The sequence below is a fragment of the Artibeus jamaicensis genome, unplaced genomic scaffold, assembly GCF_021234435.1.
Source record: "Artibeus jamaicensis isolate MK-2021 breed Jamaican fruit bat unplaced genomic scaffold, CSHL_Jam_final contig_1127, whole genome shotgun sequence".
In the NCBI taxonomy this organism is placed as follows: domain Eukaryota; kingdom Metazoa; phylum Chordata; class Mammalia; order Chiroptera; family Phyllostomidae; genus Artibeus; species Artibeus jamaicensis.
This window is the reverse complement of record NW_026521219.1, coordinates 3,856,203-3,879,848: the sequence shown is the minus strand read 5'-3', so window position 1 is coordinate 3,879,848 and position 23,646 is coordinate 3,856,203. Positions and strand designations below refer to the sequence as shown.

The window sequence follows — 23,646 nt, the reverse complement described above, 5'->3', positions numbered from 1 at the left end:
AGGGGACGCACGAAAGGCAACCATACATTGATGTTTCTCTCCCTCTCTCCTTCCCCCCTTCCCCTCTAAAGATAAATAAATAATAAAATATTAAAAAAAAAAAAAACTAAAAATAAATCAAAGCAAAAACTTGTCATTTAATCTTCTTTTATAAATCATATGAAACATTTGTATGGTTCTAAAGTCTGATCTATAAAACAAGTGTATTTGGAGACATCTAGCCTCTCTAATCCCCATACTGTTTCCCTTCGTTCCAACCATTTTTAAAATCAGTTTCTGATATATCTTTCCATTTAAAAAAAACCTAGATTCTTCTCTCACCCTTCATAAAGGGTAGCATAATATACACTCTAATATTCATTTGGTTAACAGATCTTGGAAATCACTTAAACAACACTAAATCATAACTTTCTCTTCTTTTACAACTACATGTACTATAGTTTTTTCAACCAGTCCCTGTTTCCAATCTTTGGCTACTTGTTATAATAGGACTGTGTTCCATATACACACACACACTTGTGTCTAAAGACACAAAAAAAGATTTAAGGGAGAAACAACATGGTAAGTAAACTAATTTTTAGAGTCCTTTCTACCTGTAAAATATTTTATTGGGTAAGGCTAGGCACTTTATATGTTATTTTATTTACTGCTTCAAAAATACTGTCAATGAGGAAATGAATCCTTATTTATAGATCAGAGAAATTAAATTAACCAGACCAAAGTTAGGAAGCTGGGCATAACTGGACCTGACCTAGGACTGAGGCCAAGTTCTGTGCTTTTGTTGTTTATGAAGTAAAGGATGAGAATACGGACAGTTTTAATGATCTATCCAAAAAATGTTGCAGAACTAACACAAGTAGATACAAATCAAAATCGCACTTCTCAAACACATTCATGCTCACTTCAAAATATATGTGAAAAATACTGGACTCACATAAGTAACACCAAAAGGAGTAAATCACTTACTTGGATCATTTAGTCCCGATAGGCTTTTCTTTTCTTTCAGATTTGTGATTTTGGCTCCTTTTGCCTTAGGTAAAGCAACTTTCCCATTAGTCTGTAAATAATTCTGTCTACTATCATCACAGTTCACAATAATATCAATTGGGACCTTTCCCACACTGTTTCCATAAAACTTCTTGACCGTTATGTTTTGTGACTTCTGTCCTCCAGAATTTTGATGATTTGACATTTTTAATAATGGTCCGGTTGATTCATTCAAAGTTACAGCTTGTCTGCAATTTCTTTGCAAATCCTTAAGAAAAAGAATACCACAACTTTGGCATTTGGTCTGAATTTCTTTTACTTTTCTACATTTTGGACAACATTTACACTGTTCAGAAAGCTTAAGTTCCAAAAAAATAAGACTTTGGCATTTTATTTCAACATCAAATAACAAATACAAAAATCTCAAAATTAACTCTTTCCCTCCCCTTCATCATCGCTGTGGCTACCCACAAAAAAATCCAGAATATGTCCTATCAGTTAGGATTTAGTGTCAGAATTATGAAGAAATTTTGAGACCTTCTAGTGCAGCAGTCTCCAAAATAAACCACATATGACTCAAGGGCTACCTAAAGATTTTCAAAAGCATACAGTGAATAAATGATCTTAAAGGAATCAGTATCTACATTCTCAGTTTCTACATATAACCTTCCCCAAAGCTGATATGATTATGCTTCTGATGTCAAGGCATCTCCTGCCACAACTGCTCTTCACCTGAAAGAAAGCAAGAAAGCAAGCAAGAAAGAAAAGAACTCTGCCCTTCCAGCATGAATCAGTTGGTTGGAGCATTGTCCTACACACCAAAAGGTTGTGGGTTTGATACCTGGTCAAGATACACACAGGAAGCAACCACTGTTTTTCCTTCATATTAATATCTGTATCTGTCTCTCTCTCTCTCACATCCATCAACATCCTTGGGTGAGGATTAAAAACAAAGAAGCAGCCCTGCCCAGTATGACTCAGTTGGTTGGGCACCATATCACAAAGTGAAAGGTCACTGGTTCAATTCCAATGACCTTTCAGGGCACATGCTTGGGTCGCAGGTTCTGTCCCCAGTCAAGGCACGTGCGAGTATTTGATGTTTCTCTCTCACATGGATGTTTCTCTCCCTCTCTTTCTCCCTCCCTTCCCCTCTCTCTAAAAAATAAAAAAGTAAAATCTTTATTTTTTTCAATTTTTTAAAATATTTTATTTATTTTTAGAGAGAGCAGAAGGGAGAGAGAAAGAAAGGAAGAGAAACATCCATGTGTGAGAGATACACAGATCAGTTGCCTCTCACATGCCCCCAACCAGGGACCCAGCCCACATCACAGGCATGTGCCCTGACTGGGAATGAACAGGAATCAACAGGGATCCCACTTTTGCAGGCTGGCACTCAATTCACTGAGCCACACCAGCCAGAGCAGTAAGTAAAATCTTTTTTTTAAAAACCCACTATGGGATAATTTTAAATGTTGAAAATTTTTTTTAAATGTTGAAAAAAAAGTCAGTTTTGGTTAACAAAAACTTTGCAAGACAACTGATGGAATTCTAAGACAGTGCTTCCAAAATATTTTAATATAGGCCTAATCTAGGTTACCATTTTCAGATTAAAAAATGGTTTTTTGACAGTAGAGTATCATACAATTTGAAGCATATAGTTTAGAAGAAGTTCAAAGAATTAAGTGACAACTACTATAATATAATTCTTTCCATGGTCATGTATTTATTTATGTGAACAAGATTCCTCAGCATTTATTTCTAGAAGAATAAATGTAGGAATAGATGTTGAGTCTCAGTATATAACATATATTTATCCATAGACACATGAAGTAATTAAGAACAAGTCAATATCTCTAATTTAAAGATGCATTTCAAATAACTTTATGCCAAATAATTACTTATCAAACTTTGCAACAATATATAATTTTAACCTATTAATAATTATTTTAAATATTATTATGCATTATACATTGTATTCTTTTTTAACTCAAGTATAACTGATATACAATATTATATTAGTTTTGGGTGTACAATATAGTGATTCAACATTTAGATACCTTACAATGCAATCACCACACTAAGTCTAGTAATCATCTGTCACTGTGCAATCACAGTATTATTGATTATATTCCCCTTCACCTTTTCCACCCATCCCTCATCCCCCCTTCCACTCTGGCAACTATCCATTTAATCTGTTTCTATGAATCTGCTTTTCTTTTTAATAAATAAAATAATCTAAAATAAAAAAATTTTAATACTTCAAGCTTCATACCACAGGAAATTAAGTGAATAAATATTTGTTGTGACAATGCAAATGACAAAATGACATGGTAATTATTAAGATTTACTATATTTGGATTTTACCAGATCCACACATGAGAAGGGAGATCTAACCATTTTATTTTAAAAAGTTACTCCTTTCACTATGTCAGCTATTACTTTCTGTGAGACCATTTAAGCTTTACATGAAAAATGTTCAAAGTCAACTTAAAAATTCATAAGAATACATAGCTGTTTAAAATTATTTTAAATCTGTTAAGTGACAGGAGTTTTCAAGTATTTGCAAGAGTACTAAATGGCAGGGGATAGCTATAAAATATTACATCTCTCTATATAAATATCAAAATTCTTTTAAATGAATGCTTAAGTTCTATACATTTTTTCTATGTGAATTTATAATTCAAAAGTATATGCAAAGTACACAAACAAAAAAGTCTAAGGACCACGGTTACTAGTCTGGCCCCCTTTTTTAAGTGTGAAAAAATGACAAAAAAATGTTTACCTTGCCTAACATGACCAATACAAAGTTCTTCTCTTATAGCAGTTACCTATTCCAGGATCTACCCTAGATAACAAAACGATAAAAACCTAGTTGCAACCAGGCCAAAAAAGAACTTAGTCAAACACCAACCAACTCATTGTCACAGGATATGTAGGTTATTTTAAAAAAAAAAAAAAAAAAAAAGGATGTGTTTCTCTGACAGTACACGGGAGAACTCTTCTTATCCTATTTGTGAAATATAGGTATAAGGAAATTAATCTCATAGCACATTCAATAGCATCCTATGTATTATGAATGCATAGATAACAGCTAAACTATGCAAACAACTGGTTGGACACAAATAGGGTACATATGGTCTCACTCTCATATTTAGCCTTTTGCCAAAAGAAAAAGAGAGAACATTATATTTAAATGAAATACAGCAATGCAAATTCATAACCATTTTACATTAAGCATAATTTCTTCTGGAAAACAAAGATCCATGAAAGACTTATAAAATACATGCAAATTACATATCACATACTATTTACCAGTCTCTAAACATAAATACGAGGTCTGTTCAGAAAAAGTCCAGCCACATTAATGCCAGAATGGTTTGTACCACTTCACTGTACCAGTCAGTGGGGGTGACAGACACTGTTGAGTAAGCATGTGTATTGTGTGGCCATCACATTCAAAATGATTGAATGAGCAGAGCCAACGTCTCTATCCAATTTTGCATTAAGCTTGAACATTCTTCTGTGAGAACTATTCAGATGATTCAGAAGGCCACAGCTATGGGCAACTAACTGGTGTTTGGCAGCTTCATCACAACATGCCTGCTCATGCATCACATCTCATGTGGAGGTTTTGAGGAAACACAAATCACCCAGGTGACTCAGTTCCCCTACAGCCCAGATTTGGCACCCTGTGACTTCTGCCTTTTCCCAAAACTAAAATCACCTTTGAAAGAGAAGAGATTTCAGACTGCTGATGAGATTCAAGAAAATGTGATGGAGCAGCTGATGGTGACTGGGAGACCTGTGTGAGGTCCCAAGGTGTCTACTTTGAAATGGACTGAAGCATCATTGTCCTATGTACAATGTTTCTTTTATCTTGTAGCTTCTTCAATAAATATCTCTATTTTTCCTATTACATGGCTGGATATCTTTTGGATAGACCTTGTATTAACCAAGGTAAAAGTGTCAGTCATGTGAAAAATCAACACTGTATGCCTCTTGATATAATAGTAAGATTATAGCAACACCACCTGAGGATTCTTGAAAAATGTATAAATCATTAATAAACATCAGACAAACCCAACTCGAGGTTCAAAGTAAGTGATCTATACTCACAAATATCTAATATTCTCACAGATACTTCTCACAAATATCAAGGTTATGAAAGACAAGAAAAGACTAACAAAGATTAATGATCATGGCAATTAAATGTAACATCTAATCCTAAACAGGATCCTGTATTAATAAAGAACATCAGGTAATACCTGAATGGACTGCATGAATTATATGGTAATTTTGAATTACTGTTAATTTTAAAATTTTGACAGTTGTAATCTGGTTACATAAAAGAATGTCCTTTTACAGTTTTCACTTTTTTAAGAAAAAACACACTAAAATATTAGCTATAAATAAGCTAATACTTATTACCTTCATGCTAAGAAACATCATGCCTGTTTCTTATACTCAAATGGTGCAGAAAAATACACAGACAGTATGTAGCAAGGGAGAAGGAAAGATGGCAGAGGGAGGGAGAACAATAAAGCAAATGTGGAAAACTAAGGAATCAAATAAAAAGATGTGCAAATACTCTTTCTGTTTTGTTTTGTTGGTTTGTTTTTTAGTATACTATAAATTGAAAATTATTTCAAGAAAATTCTGGTTGACAGTAGTTATTTGCAACATGTTGCAAGGGAGGCACTGATACATTCCTTTCAGAAAAAGACATATTCTAGATCTTGGATAGTTAAAAGTAACCTAGCGAAGGCAGAAAATCTTGCCTAAATAAATTTTTAGGTTCTCTTCGAGTCCTATGAGAAAAGGTCACTTAAAATTCAGTAAATACTAAAAATACCATCTGACTGACAACAAAAAATAATTTCTCTACCCACCTCTAAATTGGTTAAACATTTTTTTGAGGCAGGAGACAGAGGAGACGTAGACTGGTATGTACTGTGACGTTTCTGTGATACTTTCCTCTTAATTTCAGACTCTGAGTGTGATTGAGACGCTTCTGTTTTCTTCATTATACGATCTAAAGGAAGAAGACAAAAACAAAAGTACTAAAATTAAATTTGATAAATTCCTCATGATCCTTGTTATGAAAAAATACTAATTTATATTATCAAAAATTTTTAGTTACATTAATGTTTCAACACATACAATAAAGAATAACCAGAACTTTAAGTCAAGACAATTACATGACACAATATTATAATATAGTTTAAGAAAACATAATTATGAAGCTATAACACCAGTTAATATTTGAATCTTGAATTTAACAAAAATGGTAATATAGTAATTTCAAATTGTAATCAACTGAATGTGTAACCATTTCAGGGTGATTTTATTCACAATAAATTCTAAATATTTCTATTCTGCCTGGGAATATTCTAAAGCCAGTGTCATACCTTTATTTCTACCTGTCATGCAACTACTCAAAATCCTTTACAAATGTAACAGAGAAAACTACACACTTACCAACACCATGGGGCCGACCTAACCTTACAGGATTACTTTCAAATTTTTGGACGTGAGGTGGGTATTCTTTCCTATAAAAGGAAATTTATATAGTTTTATTCTAACAGAAAAAATATTGTTCAAAATGAAAAAATTAGAAGCAGAGCATAACTTCTTTGCTATATAAAAATGACACTATAAAAATAATAAAACTATATTGCACAAATATACTAAAACTTACTAATACATTATAAGAATCCTAAAGTCAGTGACTATTTTTTTACCTAGACTGTCAATCTATCAAAGCCCATAGCAAGCATCCAAATAACTCTCTTTTCAAAGTAGTCACTTTAGAAAGTTACACATTTATTCCCCAAATACACAAAACATAAAAATTTTTCTTTTGGAATTTCCTTCATAATCAGTTTATAAAAGCCATATTACAAAATAACTTGTAATACTTAACTGATACACATTTGTTGGGTAAAAATATCTCTGAACTTAATAATACTCAATTTGTCTAATTTTGTTGTACATGCTTCTAATTGTTTAAAAGCAAATGAATAAATAAAAGAATATATAGTGAATAAAATATTGACCTTGAGAAGAATTCCAGAGTCATTACAAAAAGTGTTATGTATAAAACTGGCAATCACAGAACAAGTATTTTTGTCTTGTAATATTACTATATTGGGAATACACTGTCTTTAATATAGTAATTACGTTATCAGACTTCACATATAATTAATTTTCAGAATTTTGAACACAATCTTTAGTAAATATGGGTCCTAAAATTAACCATTTAAATCCAAATATACACTAATTTGGGGGGAAAGCAAAAAACCTATAGCTAATTGTGATATATAAACATTAAAGGAGATTTGCAAAATGCAACAGACTAGAGAGCTACAGTAGCTAGATACTATCCATCCTACAGAAAAGCTTCTAAAAACATTCCAATTTTATTTAACCGGGGAATTAAAAATATGAAGTTATTCTATTATTTGTAAATCCATTTACACTAGTGATTGACACCAAATTAATTAAACAAAAACTCCAAAGGAAGTTTTCTGTAAAGATTTAACACTGAATTTTAAAGGTCAAACCACCTAAATTGAGAACCAAATATGAAAATGGCACAAGAAAGAAAATAGTAAGAGTAGTGATAGTGAATTTGTAATAGCGGTTAGCAATTAGTGAGCGTCATGTGCCAGGTACTGTTCTAAGTGCTTCCCTTCCATTAACTGTCTTAATTCTCACAATAATCTTACCAAGCATACACTATTATTAGCACTTTATAAATGAGGCAACTGAGGCACAATAAGGTTAATTAACTTGCCCAAGATCACGCAACTATTAAATAACAATGCCAGAATTTGAATCCTGCTACACTGTATTAATATTGATAAGTATTGGTGTTTTCATCATTATAGAACATCATTTAATACAACCTGGCTATTTCCACCCTACCAAAATTTTAATATTAGTGAGGATATGAGTTGTGAAGATGAGAAAATGCATTAGAGATAGTACTACTAGTGCTATGATAAAGGTAGGTTTTTCAGCTCCTAACTACAATAATTTAGCTAAAAATAAAATGTATTATTTTTAAATTCTATACACTTTCACACTAAAGAGAAGATAATATTCTCTAAATCACATAACTAATTTTTTATCTATAATTTTCATAACTGTACACCTTGGAAAAGTAAACATGCCAAATTTAAAATGCAACAGAAGCAATAATTCTGAAGTAAAGTATGATGATACTACTACAGTTAACTCCCAAATCTCTGTGCATTGTATATTTTTTTAAATAATGGACAATGTAAACATATTCTTAAATCCCAAGGATTATCAGCAATGTAAGTTAGAGTGGCCAAAGGAAAAAAAATCTGAAAATACAGATATGCTGCAGAATGCTGTAAGCACAGCTTTTTTAATAGCAACTGACATAAATGATCTGAGACAATAAATCATAAATGTGCATGGACTGATGAAAATGCTGCATTAATATAGTGTTCTTTACAATTTGCTCAAGTGTACTGACTCTTGCATAGGAAACGAACAATACACTAAATACATCATGTAATATCCATGACCTTATCATGTATTATAATTTAATGTTAATAAACTATTATGTATATTTGCTAACATACCAGACATTATGGCCACTCTATATCCAATATTTGCTTCATGTTACCCTATACAAAGAGGACAAATTAAGTTTTGTTTTAAAAAAATGTATTATAATAAATAAATTACAGAAATAAAAGCATGCCTTAGGTTTAATATAAAAATATAAGAATTTCAGGATAAAACCATTAGCTTTAAAAAAGAATTTTAAAATCTTTCTAGTATTAGTAACTTGTATTCTTTAAATTTTAGTTTAGTTTTAAAAAGACTTTTGCTAGGTGAAAAAAATCAAATTTTATGTTAATTTCTTCGTTTAAAGGTTTCACTACTCTACAGATAACTAAAATTTCAAACTCCAAACTGAAATGAAGCTCAAGCCTAGAGTTTAAATTCCCAGTGGATAGCTCTTTCCCACCTCAAACCAAGCGGAAGTAAAGAAGCTTCCCTGCCATGCAATTTCCGTGGCAGGAGGTTTTTAGGGCTTCTGAGGGTTTATGTTTTACAAAGAAGTTAGAGAAAAACCTCACCTTATGGGCCCAACATTTTATAAGCTACAGAAAAATGAACTGGCACAACTATTCTTTCCTTCTTTGCAGAATTGTTTAAATTAACATTAGAATGTTCTGTTCATTAAAGGTTAGGCCTCAGCCCTAAAAGTTTTTTTAATAAACTTAATTTTAGCCCTGGCTGGTGTAGCTCAGTGGATTAAGCATGGGCCTGCGGGACTGAGGGCTACCAGTTTGGTTCCCGGTCAAGGAGCATGCCTGGGTTGCGGGCCAGGTCCCCAGTGTGGGGTGCACGAGAGGAAACCACACATTCATGTTCCTCTCCCTCTCTTTAAAAACAAAAAATAATAAACTTAATTTTAGAATAATTTTAGATTTGCAGAAAAGCTTGAAAGACCATTCACAATTCCCTTACATCCCACAGTTTTTCCTAATGTTAACACCTTCATTACCATCATACATGTAAAAAAAAAAAATCAACATTGATACACTACTGTTAACTAAACCCCAGACTTTATTCAGATTTCACCAGAATCTGAATTCTATTAGATATTCCACTAATATCTTTTTCATTCCAGAATCTAATCCAGAATCCAATGCATTGAGTTTCCCATCACTCTGACACTAGAAAAGAACTAATCGGCTGTTGTGTAGAATGTACCTCATAGAATGTGTGCTTTATAAAACGTGCTCCTTTGTCCTATTTAGTGCTTCTAGTTCTTAATACATCTCATTGTTATTAAAATTCAACTCACAGCTTTCCTTTTGTTTGTATCTTTTGTAACTTTAAACACCCTTTCACTTACTGATTGTTATTTTATGACTCATTCTTCTACACAACATGATATAGTTGGATTTAACCCAATCAGCTTGTCTTTTATTAAATTTATTCAACCTGATCACAATTATTATAACAGTTAATAGGCTTCAAGTTCTTCTTTCTTGTTACTTTATTAGTTGTTAATTTTTATATTTGTATTTGTTTCCTCTTTTCCACTATTTATACCGGTTTAGACAATTGCTATCCATTGCACATTCCAACTATTAATTAACAAATGAATAGTTTGGAATAATTCCAAACTATTTGGACCATTACTCCAATGGCATACTTCTATTCATGAATGTTATCAAGATTTAAATTTTCACGCACGATGTTCTACTGCCTCCCTAATAGGATGAGATCTTTAAAATTATTTTACTTGCACCCTACCCCTCACAATCCATTTGCCAAGAAAAGGCCTTTAAGAATCCTTTTACTTCTGCCTTTCCACCTCCCCAACACCTAGATTTTGCTGGAATAGTGTAATTGTGTCAAATTATAAATATAGATAAAATGTTTTAATCTAAAAACTTAATCTAACTTTTAATCTAATTTTTTTTAATCAGGCAATAATACTTCCCTGCCTAAAATACCTCAAAGGCTCACACTCTTCAGATTATCTTAATATAGCTTTGTAAAATGTGCATCCTAGCTGACCCCACTAAGACTCACCTCACAACATTTACCACTTTGCTAATAAAATTCCAGACACATTGGCTCTTCTTTCTGTTCTCTGGACATAACATACTCATTCCTGCATTCATATATTATTAGTACCACCTCTTTTCTCTCTGGAAAAGCCATCTCTATGATCATGGCTTAACAGACTCCTCATTTAGTCCTTGGAAGTAAGTTTCATCGTAAATAGTTAATAAAAAATTCAGTCCATACTATCATTATCTATCATATCATCCAATTATACTTCTCTGCAGAGAACTTACTATTTCATGTTTTCCTTATTCATTATTAGTCTGTGCCCATCAAAATTAAACTGTAGGTGAGCAAGGATTTTTTCTGTTTTTTCCATCTGTATTCTTTGCCTAGAATATAGCCTGCTTTTATTGATAAATAGTAAGAATTAAAAAATGTGTATATCTGCCCTGGCTGGTGTGGTTCAGTGGCCTGAGTGCCGGCCTGAGAATCCAAAGGTTGCTGGTTTGATTCCCAGTCTGGCACATGCCTGGGTTGTGGGCCAGGTCACCAGTTGGGGCATGTGAGAGGCAACTGATCTATCAATGTCTCTCAAACATCACTGTTTCTCTCCTCTTTCTCCCTCCCTTCCCTTCTCTAAAATAAATAAAATCATTTAAAAGAATTTTAAATATGTATATCTAAAAGGCAGAATGTATTTAGAAATGTATTTGAGGTCAAATATTGGATAAACATTGCTACACAAGGATCATGTTTTTAAAATTGAACCACTGCCCACCATGCTGAGCCATCACATACTAATTCAAAATATTAATCTGCCAGTTAATGTACAAATACCATAATTCAGACACTGAAAGGCACTCTAAACATCCTTATATTTATTGATTGTAAAGGCTATTTAGAAATTAAATATGCCTAGACTCTCTAGTCTGTTTACTGTCTTACTTCCTAGTTTATTTCTACTATTTTCACATTCAATTACTATTTTCTTCACAATATCTTTCATTATGTGGCAAGACAAGTCATTCTTCTCTCCCTCCACTTATTGTTCTTTTAAAAAATAAGTCTGTTGCTCTTCTCAAATATTTGTTCTTCTAATAAACCTAAGAATTGGTCAAATTTCTTAGTAAAGTCACTGAAATTTGGACTAAAACTTCATTAAATGTACTTGAAGAATTTTATGGTATATAAATTAGTAATATATATCATTATTTATGTTATTAAAGTAAACAATATAAACTTACTTTATATTTATTTACAATACTTAAGGTCAATATCAAATAACCATCCAAGAATATATGCCTCAGATTATGTTCTTTACATACATTTACAAAGAAGTTACATATTATTAATTTTCTTACTGGATATTTAATTTTAGTTGCTACTGTGAATGAAATTTTAATCTTTTCAATATATACTCTAATTGATCAGAAGTGAATAAAATACTTATTAATAACTATTAGTCTTGTGGCCTATCATAATGGTTAATTAACACTTATTGAAGTTTCAGATGACTCATAATTACAAGAAAGACAGTATCATCTGAATATAATTTTATTCTCAAATACCTTGAGACAACAATTTAAAATGCTATTACATACTGGTATTACCTCCCTGCAAAACAATTTAGCAGTACTTACCAAGAGCATTAAAAATGTATGTGATGTAGCCAAAAAAATCCTTGCCCAGAGCCATATATTATACAATGCACTAAGCTGTTAATCACTGTGTCATGTATGTAACAGTAAGAAACAACTAGAAATGCCCTAATGGGTAAATAAATTATGTATCTTTAGGACAAGCTATTATGAAGTCATTAAAAATAATATTTAGAAGCCAACTTAATGACAAGGAAAAATGCTAGAGCATACTGTTAGGTGAAAATTCAGAATACACATTTTTATTATGACTCTACATGTGTAAGGTATATTAAAAAGTTATTAAGGAAAAATGACTAGAAAGAAATGCATCAACATCCTAATAACGTTTTGGATGGCAGAGCTCAGAGGGTTGGGCCTCTTCCTGCAAACGGAAAGGCCCCCGATTTGATTCCCAGTCCGGGCACATGCCTGGGTTGCAGGACAGATCCCCAGTTGGGGCGTGTGAGAGGCACAACTATGATCCCCTTTCTTTCTCTCTCCATTTCCCTCTTGCTAAAAATATATAAAATCTTTTTTTAAAAAGATTCTAACAATGTGAGTTTTAAAAAATTTATAAAATCTCTAATTATAACACTTATCTTTTCAAACACACCCTTTAAGTAAACATTTCTATATTCAATAGAAATGGAATATAGAATTCCATTTCTATAGAATTCCAATTCTATAGAATTCCTAGTATTCCATATTTATTCTTTCATTGTATTTTTTTCATTTTTGTACCTTTCTGTTGTTTCAAATTTCTCTAAAATAGGCACATATTCTTTACAATACGTAGAGATATATATTGTAAAGATACACATTGTATAGATACATATTGTATTTAAACTAATACAATATTAGTTTAAAAATAGTATTTTTTTAAACTTTGAGAATCACTATGTGCTTCAATTTCATAAGGGTCAACAGGTTTCTTTATGTAGGGACAAGAAAAAATAAACAGTTCAAACACCAGATTAAATATTCTAAATTCCTGGCACTGTCACATACACTGTGTTCACAACCCATCTGTCTATGAGACAGAAATTTGAGTCATTCAAGTTGTCAAAGTCACCCACTAGCAATAATTTTTTTGTTTGTAAGCTCTGGATCTTAACATTGTTATTTATTTATTATTTATTTCAGTTTAGTTTTACACATATTACATACCTCATTGTGCCCAAAATATAGTACGAATGGAAAAACCATGGAAAAGATTACCTCCCACAAGTACCTAACTTTTGCTTATTAGATAAATCATTCTCTTACATTAAAAAAATCACTTAGTTCCAAGATTTATTGTCTCTCATGTGTTAAGGGACTTTATTACTCTAAAAAACATCATAAAAAAAGATGTGGCATAGTGTTCACAGAGGGAAAAAGCTTATGTGAAAAAATTTAAAAAGTAATCTACTGACACAAAAATTGTTCTCAGATTATCTCTGACAAAGCTAAACACAAAATAATTTTAGGTAAGGATGCAAAGGATTAAATGGGCTAAACTCAACCTAATGACTAAGCCACCAAATAAATCACTCAGGTATATTTATTACAAAGTACTTAGAAAAAGCTGCTGCTGCACATCTAGCCCCTAGCATTAATTAGTCTTAGTACAAAACACAGAAAGAATTTCAGTACCTATTAGTATTATGGAAATTTCAAATTTTACATTGTATAAGTCAGTTTTAAATAATTATTTCATCTGCCTCTCACAAACCTTTAAAGTTCAGCAAATATTACCACATCCATTTTAGAGTAAGTCATGTACCTACTGATAATGCTGGTTACTTATTTCTACATCTCTGACTCTTATCCAGTATTATCCCAACAAGAATGTAAGCAAGTTTCAAGAGTATAGGAATTTCTGTCTGCTCCCAGAAGAGCACCTGGCACAGAGTCTTTGAAGTATGTGCTAAATGTATGAATGAATAAATTTCTCTATAGAAATATGCATAAGAAGCCAAAACAGCCAGAGAAAAATTAGTATAAATCTTCCAAGCTACATTTTTTATTGTAAATTAAAAAATAACGTAAAACCTCTATATTATTCTGATAATATAGCAGTAAGTACATTTTATCTATCTATAGTATAGTATACAGAAAAAAATTTATTTGTATAAAATAAAAGTCAGTTTAAACATGATCACATCAAGAGTGATTTTATATATATTCTTTGGCAAGTTTATTAAAAACATCTAATTAATAGCCTTCCAAAACATATATAGTCACCTATGAGTTAAAAACTTAACAGATATAAAATGAGTCATCTTTACCTGACAATAATAATGATTTACTCAAGAACAAAAATAGGTACCATGGGAATATAATTTTTCTTTCCCAGAAGACAGGTAGCAAAATATTTACATAACCCATTCATTTAAAGCAACAGATATTCATGATGTATTTCAGATTAAAAAATATGCCTAAATCTTCTGCTGACAGGATCATCTTTAAAATTGTATATTAGAAACTTGGTGCTCATACGTTTTATAAAACTTTGCAAGTTATATTCTTTGCCTTCTCCATACATTTAAACAAAATTAGAGAGTTAAAATTATGTCAATAAAATCACAGAATGTCCCTTCTTTTGACCTCCACCAATTACATGAAAGTATTTGTTTAATACAAGGGATATTAACCCGTTTTGGGGGGAATGACTCATAAAATGCTTTTGAAACTCACAGGACAGCAAAAAAAGATATGCGCATACACAAAATATTTTACATACATACGTTGAGTAGAGAAGCTATTCATGTGGACATTTGCTTTAGAAGAATCACAACCATTTCACTATTCAAGAAATGTATATTCTTATGAATTTATTTCCATGTTATTTACATTAAGCAACATTTCTGCTAAAGAATGTGTTTGCCATTACTGTCACAAAAGAACAAACAGTAATCATAAAGTTCTGTTACAAATTTTTGGATCAGAATAGGAATACATTTATTGTTACGAATTTTACCTCCAAGCTTCAGGTATTCTAATTCCATATCCCCCCTTTACTGAAGTGTAACATATAACAAGAAAGATTTTAATAATGGAACTGAAATCAACTTAATACTAAGGCATTTAAACATTCTACCTTTAAAAGGAAAGTAGTCACACATCAGTATAAATACATAATAACCACTCATGGAAAAATGTATATTAAGAATTATGATGAAATGCTACCCACATAAATCAGGTATCATGTTGTGATATTAATATGTCTCCTTTAATTAAAATAATTACTAAGTTTTAATGATGACTCTAATCTATGGATATTTTTCAAAGCATATAAATCATCTGATATTTACTATTATACCCATGCTCTAATTTCATCAATATTAAGCTTACCTTTCCTTTTGGTCCAGACTGCTTAAAACATGAAAAAGAAAAAAAATGTAAGAGGCAAGACCTCATTTGTGATATATTATTGTAGGCTTAGTAACTGTAGTCAATAAGGCAAAAAGTTAATGTGAATAATCAGTTTTAAACATACTATATATGTTACATACTATATTCTGAATCTTGTCAGATAATTTTTTAAATTTTTTATCAACACGAATAGTTCATATCTAAACATTTAAGGCAGAAAAAAGAATGCACAAAAATATTAAAATTATTAAAAGTTTTATTTAACCATCTGACATTTGAGGATATGTTAGAGTAGTTATATAAATAGTCTTCAAGGAACAATATAATTTCCTAAAAGTTATAGGATTTTTAATGGTTCCAATATGAGATGTGATTATTGGTTCTGGGTAAGAAAAAAATTTTTTAAGGTTGAAACTTTTGCACCAAAGCCTTAGTATATGGTTTGGGACGTAAGGAAAGACCTACTATTTACAATCATAGCCTCTAATCATATGCCCAATGTATAAAAGGTGCACCTTCTCCACAGTCATAGATTATCTAAAAAGCTATCAACATCAATTATTTGAGAGTAAATTATAAAAAATACTCAATTACAGTAAGATTTACATCCTAGAACTATTCTTTATTATAAATGTAACAAAATATTTGGAACTGACTCAAAGCAAAACAGTTTATGAAATCCTCAAGTGCCCGTTATTAACCCTTGTATTCTTACGTGGAACATGTAAGTATCAATTTAATCCTGACAAAAATAAAGAAATACAGTAACTTACAAAAACAACACTGAAAATAAACACTTATTTTTTTAATATTTAAGAAAAAGAATTATTATAATTTACACAATGCTGTGTTTCAGATTTTACCTTTGCTATCTAAAAAAATGGAATAACTTGGAGCTCTGGCCAAGATGGAGGTATAGGTAGATATGCTTTGCTTCCTCACACAACCAAATGAAAGATAACAACCAATTTAAAAACAAAAACAACCAGAACTGCCAGAAAATCAAACTGTATGGAAGTCTAATAACCAAGGAGTTAAAGAAGAAACATCATCCAGGCTGATAAGAGGGGCTGAGACAGGAAGCCTGGGCAGGGAAGGCACACAACAAGGTGGCAAACGGCAGTCCAGGGCAGGGGAGGCAGTGGCCGGCAGACCAAAATATCCTACATTCCAGTGCAGATAAGCCCGGAAGAACAACTGGGGAGTAAGACCATGCAACCCAGAGTACCAGCATGAGAAACTAAAGCCTCAAAACCTCTAATTTTAAAAACCTGTTAAGGGTTGCAGTGGCAGGAGGAATTCCCAGTTTCATAGGAGAGTCCATTAAACAGGTCCCCAGGATCCTAGAGCACACACAAGCCCACCCTTCCAGGGAAACAGCACCTGAAAGGACACAATCTGTGGAAAGTGAGGGAAGTGATGGAAAGTGGGATGAGAGGTGAGTAAGCTACCAAGCGGTATTATTCCCTCTCTGACCCCTCCCTCACATACGGTGCTACAACCTCTCCCTAGCAAATGCCTTAGGTTCTGCCCTTTACAATGTAATAGGTACACCAGTAAAAATAAATATGAACCAAATGAAAGAACAGATCAAAACTCTAGAAAAAAGTACTATACTACAAGTACATACACAATCTATCAGATGCAGAGTTTAAAACACTGGTAATGACGATACACTCACAGAAATGGTTAAGTATACTCACAAAACAGAGGAAGAAGTGAAGGCTATGCCAAGTGAGATAAAGAAAAATAGACACGAAGACAACAGTGAAAGAAAGGAAACTGGGACTCACATCAAAGATTTGGAACAGAAGGAAGACATAAACATCCATTCAGAACAGAGTGAAAAAACAAGAATTCAAAAAAAAATGAGGAGAGACTTATGAAACTCTGGGACAACTTCAAACATTCCAACATCTGAATCATAGGGATGCCAGGAAGAGAAGGGGGAGAGCAAAAAATTGAAAACTTATTTGAAAAAATAATAAAGGAGAACTTCCCCAGCCTGACGAAGAAACTAGACATTCAAGTCCAAGATATTCAAACTGTCCCAAAGAAGCTGGATCCAAGAAGAAACACAGCAAAGCACGTCATAATTACATTACCCAAGATTAAAAATAAGGAGAGAATCTTAAAAACAGCAAGAGAAAACAGCAAGACAGTTACCTACAAAGGAATTCCCATAAAACTATCAACTGATTTCTCCAAAGAAACCTTATAGGCAAGAAGGGGCTGGAAAGAAGTATTCCAAGGCATGAAAGGTAAGGACTTACATCCAAGATTACTCTATACTGCAAAGTTTTCATTTAGAATGGAAGGGCAGATAAAGTGCTTCCCAGAAAAGATCAAGTTAAAGGAGTTCATCACCACCAAGCCTTTATCATATGAATTGTTAAAGGGACTTATCTAAGAAAAAGAAGAAGATCAAAACTATTAACAGTAAAATGAGAACACACAACTATCAACAACTGAACTTAAAAAAAATTAAGCAAACAACTAGAACGGGAACAGAATCACAGAAACAGAGATTACGTGGAGGGTTATCAGTGGGGAGGGGAAGAATGAAGGAAAAACATACAGGTAATAAGAAACATAATTGCTAGGCACAAAACAGACAGGAGAAATTAAGACTAGTATAGGAAACTGCCCTGGCTGGTGTAGCTCAGTGGATTGAGCACTGGCCTGGGAACCAAAGGATTGCTGGTTCAACTCCCAGTCAGGGCACATGCCTGCAGGCCAGTCCCCTGGTGGGGGGCATGTGAGAACATCATCTTGATGTTTCTCTCTCTCTCCCCCCCTTCCCCTCTGTCTAAAAATAAATAAATAAAATCTTTAAAGGAATAAAATCATGAAATGTGTACACACACATATGTATGTATGTGTATATATATACATAGATATTAACAGTATAGGAAATGAGGCCAAAGAACTTATATGTACAACCCATGGACATGAACTAAGGTGGGGGGGAATGTGGATGGGAGGGGGTGTACAGGGTGGAAAAGGGATAGAGGGGAGAAAAAAAACTGGACAAGTGTAATGGCATAAACAAAATATACTTAAAAAAAGAAATCTGTAAAAATAGAAATAAAAGTGGCAGTATTTGTCACAATAAAAATATGGGATAATATGTATAAGTTTATGTTGCATAAATGACAGAAAAATGAGGAAGTATTATCTTTACACCCCTATTAAAATGAAACAAAATATAAATATAAAAGTTTAAATATTTACTTATGTATTTGTATTTTTTCTTATGGAATTATATTTACAGGAACAGAAAAATGAAAACCAAAAGTTACATATTAATACCTAATCTAGCCATTTCCAACTCTACACTTATGCCCAAGAAGTGGGAAGAGTTTATTGCACTCTTGTTTTTTCGTTTTTTTTTTTTTTTTTTTAAACTCACCTGTATGGAGTAAAAGAAAGAGGTACAGAGGTAGTAGCAGTAAAAGAAAAAGATTTGATTCTTTCAATAAACCAAGGGAATTAGAAAGGAAACAAAAACAACATATGTATACTCATGCTAATTTATTATGGTATACCTACTTTATAAGTCATGGTACTTCTATGGGATTCCTTAATGCGTATTTATTATCCAGCCCTGCCCTCAAGGAGCTTATATATTTAAAAATAAAAAGTACTTTAAAAAATAGAGAGTGAAGCCTGATTAGTAATGTAGGACTTTGTAAATATGTCAATATACATTCTTCCTCCATTATTTCATTCTTGAACTAGTGGTATACTAGTGCTCTTAAAGTTAAGGAAGAAAGAAATGGAGGGAGGGAGGGAGAGATGGAGGGAGGGAGAGAGAGAGAGAGGGAGCAAGCAAGGAAGGGCTGATTGAGTCTATTATCCATGACTTGATTTAGACTTCAAAAAGTTATTTCAAAGTACTGTTTTTATTAATAATTAAATCTTGCTAATTCCAGGAGCCCATTTTCCCATTTGTGTACATGCTTTTGTAAACATTCCTTTCCCCTATGGGCTTACGAGGGTTTTTTTACCTATACTTAATAAAAAGTGAAAATGAAAAAAAGTGAAATGTAAACAAAACATAAATAAGTAAATGTACTCTTGTAGCAAGAGCTTTTGATTAAAGTTAGGGGTGAAAATGGTATACAGTTACATACAGTTTTTAATTTTTGCATTGCTTTTTTCTATGGCAAATACTATCATCTTCCTCCATCCCTATTAGTGTATAAACAACAATTCTTTTAATATAAATTAACATTTTAAATAGCAGTAAGAAAACAGGCTAGAATTGTAATGTTATCTGATACATTAATAATCTCCATCCATCGCTTTTAGATTAAAAGGTGTGACATACTTATTTCCATTTCTTACTAAGATCTGTAAATTATTCAAAATGCAGGTCTGATTTACTTAAGAGACAAGTTACTCCACTCACCCCAAGAAGAATAGACTGCATGTATGAATTACCAACTGGTGGAATTTTCTTTCATTTTGAATCAAGTATTGAGAAAATAATAAAAATTAGAAGCTGTAAAAGCCAATGTGCTCACCGTCATCTGAGACCTGCACTAATTAAAACCAATGTAGCAACCATCCTTTCTTTGACTTTGAAGATGTGGTTCCTACTGCATACAATGTTCTTGTTTAACTAGTACACTCAAAAGCTACTTTAATACTTTGTACATCTCTACTATTGCATTTACTATGTAATTATCTGTTCACTTGTCTTTCTGACCTCTACTTTAATCAAACTTGAGCTTTAAGGCATGGACTTTGTCATATTCATCTTTGACTACACTGTGCCTCTCTATGCCTGCTATGTAGCATGAAATGAATGTTTTTGATAGAAGAAAATTGGAAAATTTTTCAATGGCTTGTCTGAATTTCAAAATCTTTTTACTGACAGTCACACTGCAACAGGAAGAGTAAGAAATGCTTATTCTGTAAGAAAAGTAGAATCTACCCTGCTGACATAACTCCTCAGGTTTTCCTTATTGTCCCTAGTTGTTCTTGTCAAGTATTTTCACTGAGGACTGTTTCTTTAAATACAAATTAACCCAGTTTTGTTTTGTTTTTAAAGAAATAGTACTTTACAAGCTAATACCATTTCCTATTAAGAGAATCTAATCTTTCGTGCAGATGAGGAGTGGTATACATGCAAGGTAGACCATGTGCAGAGACTTAGAATAAAACAAAACAAACTAATTTCCAGACTAAAGTCAGTTTTTTAACACTGCCAATGAGGAAAGAAGGGATAGAGAGAACAGGTCACAGTGCAGATAAATCCAAATAACAGGTAACTTCAAAAGCATTATTTTTGGTTGCAGAATATATCACTTGATTACAAATTAGTATTTCAACTTTGAGCACATTTTCATAATATCAAGTACACAGCCATTTATCAGTGATGGATTCCATTAATGAGATCAGTGTGTGAGAAACAATACCCCTCTCCTTTAATTATTTATTTTCTTGTTTCTGCCACATACAGGCCAGAGAGCTTGATTTGTTTGTGTACTTTATAGTAAACCAAGCTTATTTATGTTATTATGTGCAGTAATTTCATTTTTACTTGAATTTCTCAAATATTTTATTTTGTACTGTGAAAACAATGATAAAAATAACATATTTAAGTAAAAAAAGGTTTTCTCACTATCCTAATATATGAGAAAGATTTAAGGTTTTTAAGTAAAAAATATATGTTATTGCAAATCTATGTAAATGGTAAACATAGCAAGGATTTCTAAAAGTCAAGACACTTTCTGAATGAGTAGCAGTTTCACTTGGTATTTTTAAATAATGAAGAATGGCATCTAGCATGCATACCAAATCTTTAAATCTTACTACTTACAAAAATTTTTATGCAACAATTCAATGCAAGAAATAAACACATTATTTGTTAGAGCCTAAGAATTTCTTAGTCAACTGATATTGAATGAGAACTAAAATTTCATAACCATTTTTTGATGGTTATGAAAAATCTCAAAAGCATTTAAAAAACTTTCCCCACTGTTATTCTCATTATTTCAAGGTTCAAAGTAGTACTCTCAAAACCAGTGAGAAAATCCAAATCTACTAAAACACAAAATTTTCTTAAATATTTAAAAACAATAATGTGACTTATTTTTGATACCATAAAATCCTATAAACCTTATAAGAAAACTGTACTATAGTAGTTTTAACTAGTTTTATTCATCAGAGGTAAACTTCCAGCTGAAGATTTCTGTCAAATGCTTTAAGTTCAATGTTGTAAAGAAACTAGGGTAATTTTAACTAGAATATAATGCAATTGAATGGCTTTCATTTAAAAAGTCTCTATTTACAAAATGTAACTTATTCAAAAGTTGCTATAAAATAATAAAATTCTAGGACATGCATTATTTCAAAAACATGAATATATCTTTATAGACAAGAGAAACAGTAAAATTTTACAAGTAAAAAATGGTTTTAAAAAAGTAGTGAAATAACTCTTATTAAAGGGGATGGTATGGATATACTAAACAAAGGCAACAGAATCCTTACCTTTGAGCTGCTGTTTTTACTGTTGGTATCTGTGCATTAGCATGATGAAAACGTCTACCATCAATGACAGTTCCAGAACATAATGATGCATTTAATGTATTTTCACTGCAAATTCAAGAAACAAAGTAAGAAAAAATTGCATACACATGTGCAAAATAAATCCTTTAAAATCTGAGCACACAAACAAAAACACTTAAAAAATTTATAGGTAAACCCAATTGGCCATGTTAAATTGTCCATTAGGAGTTCTCCACTTTCTGAATTTGTCTCTGAATGTTTCCAATACAGTTCATGAAAGAAGATAAAGAGTAAAATACTAAAACAGAAATCAGGAATCCTAAAAGAATGCTTTGTACTGTAAGACTTCTGATAAATTAATTCAAATATGTTTTCACTTTTTCTATTTAGAGGCTATTTATAACAAGTTTTTAAGCCCTGGCTGGCATAGCTCAGTGGATTGAGCGCTGACCTGCAAACCAAAGGACTGTGGTTCGATTCCCAGTCAGGGCACATGCCTGGGATGCAGGCCAGTTCCCAGCAGGGGATGCACGAGAGGCAACCATATACTGATGTTTCTCTCCCTCTCTCCTTCCCTTCCCCTCTAAAGATAAATAAATAAAATATTTTTCTTTAAGTTTTTAAACTATAAATACTAGTTTTCTTACATGCCAAAATTAAAATGTTAATTATAAAAAAATAATAATGAGTCCTAAATTCTACTTCTGACTCTCCCACTGACTCAAAAGTTACTTAGACTTTATAAAGCTCAATTGTCTGTCTGTAAATTGACACAGCAGAAATGAAATAGTGATTTTCAGCGGTATTTCTGGGAGGTGCCCAATCATGTCAGTAACAGTGGTTCACTATGACAACCACTAAGAAAGACTGAGTTGTATCTAAAAGAGAAATAAAAAAATTTTTTAAGTAAAAAAAACAAAACTTATTGAGATAATACAGACAAGACTCCCCTAAATAAAACACGACTATCTACCCAACAATGACTCCTACTTCTAATATCATGACTGAGATTTTACAAACTACATGAAAGCAAGTTCATCTTATAAATCTTAGTCTACTGAAAATTTTCTTGCAATATTTTTATTTATAACCAAGAAATCACTGTAAATAACTCCATTCCTAAGAATCAAAATTCACATACTGGGACTACTCTACTTGGCCCTACTGACAAGACGTGAAAATAAAGGTATAGGTTGGGCCAACTGGCCACAAAGATAGTTTTAGTGTCAAAGCCTTTACATTTTCTGTAGGAATGTGTGGTGAAGTGTCTATACCTCAGTTTTTTTTTGTTGCTCAACATGTTAAGTCCAATTGGGTTGCCTTTTAAAGGTTTTAGATTTTCAGTCTTGTTTCGTCTTGCATATGTCTTCCAGGAATCACCAGAACCAGTAGCAGCAATTTCAGACTGACGATTTAACTGGAAAAAAAATCCACAAATGTTACAGAAACAACAAATACTATAATATGATCATTTATCAACAACTACTTGAAAATCCATTTATGAAGAGGGTAGTAAAAATTAAGGAGGAATGGAAAGGATGGCAGTGGCATAAATCCAAGAGTAACTAAACTG

General features: G+C 32.2%; 1 protein-coding gene across 10 annotated transcripts in view; it reads right to left on the bottom strand.

Annotated features, from left to right (window-relative positions):
- Positions 1-23,646, bottom strand: part of SENP6 (SUMO specific peptidase 6) — a 116,910-nt gene that overhangs the window by 50,390 nt on the left and 42,874 nt on the right. For 7 of the 10 annotated variants that reach the window (XR_008391370.1, XR_008391371.1, XM_053664115.1 and 4 more), the window contains 6 exons: positions 23,348-23,490; positions 22,056-22,160; positions 15,534-15,554; positions 6,466-6,536; positions 5,877-6,019; positions 967-1,255 (listed from right to left, as the gene is read on the bottom strand). Coding sequence is in view for 8 of the 10 variants with exons in the window: in XM_053664115.1 (XP_053520090.1) it covers positions 967-1,255; positions 5,877-6,019; positions 6,466-6,536; positions 15,534-15,554; positions 22,056-22,160; positions 23,348-23,490 (772 nt within the window). In the remaining 2 variants the exon portion in view is untranslated. Of the gene's footprint in view, positions 1-966; positions 1,256-5,876; positions 6,020-6,465; positions 6,537-8,603; positions 8,625-15,533; positions 15,555-22,055; positions 22,161-23,347; positions 23,491-23,646 lie in introns of those variants that run through there. The other 3 variants (XM_037132993.2, XM_037132995.2, XM_053664128.1) reach the window with 3 other exon arrangements.